A 1,453-nucleotide genomic window follows, 5' to 3' on the forward strand; every position below is an offset into this window, starting at 1 on the left:
TCTCTGTCCTCTCATCTGGCCATTGGATGTTCCAGTTTTCCATCCACTTGATGACCTGGGTTTCCAGTCGCTTTTCCTTACACGAATTTTTGAATCCACTCACCATCCACCATCTGTCCATCCATGCACCCGCCCATCCATGCACCCACCCACCCGTCCCTCTTTCCTTCCATCCATCCACACCCTCTTCCAGCCACCTTCTAACCACCCATCCAGCCACCCACCACCCACCCGACCTTCCATCCATGCAACCACTATCCATCTATCCACCCACCCACCTATCCACTTGCCCTTCTACCCATCCATCCTTCTATCCATCCATCCATCCAACCACCCACTCAACCATCCCCAACTTGTCAGATCAGCCTGAACACCCACGTCCCTCCCACTGCTGCCATGGACCACCTGATGGTACCTGCTTTGGTTACGGCACCTCGGGGCTCAGTCAACTCCAGCTCATACAAGTGCTCCCAGTCCAGTGGTGGCTCATTGCTGCCACCCACCCCTGCATCCAGAAGAAGAGCAGGTGGTTATGGGATGTCCCCATACAACGTTGTCCCTGTCTCCATCACCATCACCCACCTGCTGTCACCAGGGAGGTGTAGGACTTGGAGACATGCCCCCGAACCACGCCGTGCACCTCCACCCGGTACATGGCCCCTGGCACCAGCCCTGGGACTCGGGCCACCGCCGTGTCCCCTGGCACCTGCAGCTCCCCCTCGGCCCCCTCTGGCTCTTCCAGGAGCCGGTAACGGATCACCACGGTCTCCACGTGGCCCCGCAGCCCATCCAGGTCCACCAGAGCTTCACCAGCAGCTCCTGGTATCAGCTGGGGCTTGGGATGGGGGATCTGGCGGAGGAGCTGGTGACGCAATGGGGCTGGGCTGCGGCGTAGCGGGTAATAGAGGATGGCACGGGCCACTGCTGGCACTGTTTGATTGCCCCGGAGGGGGAAGTTGGTAGCCCGGAGGTGGCTCTCCAGGCGCTGCAGCAAGGAGCCATTGTAGGAGGAGAGTTTGGCCACCAGGTCATGCAGGGATGGGCCACCTGGGAGCACTGAGGACACTGGGGATGCTGGGGACACCGGGGACCGTGGAGATGGAGGTGATGCTGGAGACTGTGGAGATGCAGGTGATCCTGGGGACACTGGGGATGCGGGTGCCTCTGGGGACCTTGGGGACCCTGGTGACCTCGGGTATTCTGGAGACTCTGGTGACACTGGGGACCTTGGGGATGCAGGGGATCCTGGGGATCCTCGAGACACTGGGGACGCCGGAAATCTTGGAGATGCTGGTGACCCCAAAGACCCTGGTGACCCCAAGGATGCATCCGGAGGCACTGGTGATGCTGGTGATCCCAGGGGGGTCCCTGGGGGTGCTGGTGACACTGGGGACTTTGGGTATGCCGGAGACCCTCGGGTTGATGGTGATGCTGGGGCCACTGGTGACGCTGG

The 1,453-nt window shown here is 61.1% G+C and overlaps 1 protein-coding gene across 1 annotated transcript in view; it reads right to left on the reverse strand.

Annotated features, from left to right (window-relative positions):
• The window catches only part of C1QTNF9B-AS1 (C1QTNF9B antisense RNA 1), a gene marked incomplete at its 3' end in the record, with an annotated part of 3,102 nt that overhangs the window by 542 nt on the left and 1,107 nt on the right, over nt 1-1,453 (reverse strand). Inside the window, exons 2-3 of the mRNA XM_010132437.1 lie at nt 583-1,245; nt 416-505 (exon numbers count right to left, since the gene is read on the reverse strand). Of these exons, the coding sequence (XP_010130739.1) occupies nt 416-505; nt 583-1,245 (753 nt within the window). The remainder of the gene's footprint in view (nt 1-415; nt 506-582; nt 1,246-1,453) is intronic.

The sequence above is a fragment of the Buceros rhinoceros genome, unplaced genomic scaffold (assembly GCF_000710305.1).
Source record: "Buceros rhinoceros silvestris isolate BGI_N320 unplaced genomic scaffold, ASM71030v1 scaffold13673, whole genome shotgun sequence".
Classification (NCBI taxonomy): domain Eukaryota; kingdom Metazoa; phylum Chordata; class Aves; order Bucerotiformes; family Bucerotidae; genus Buceros; species Buceros rhinoceros.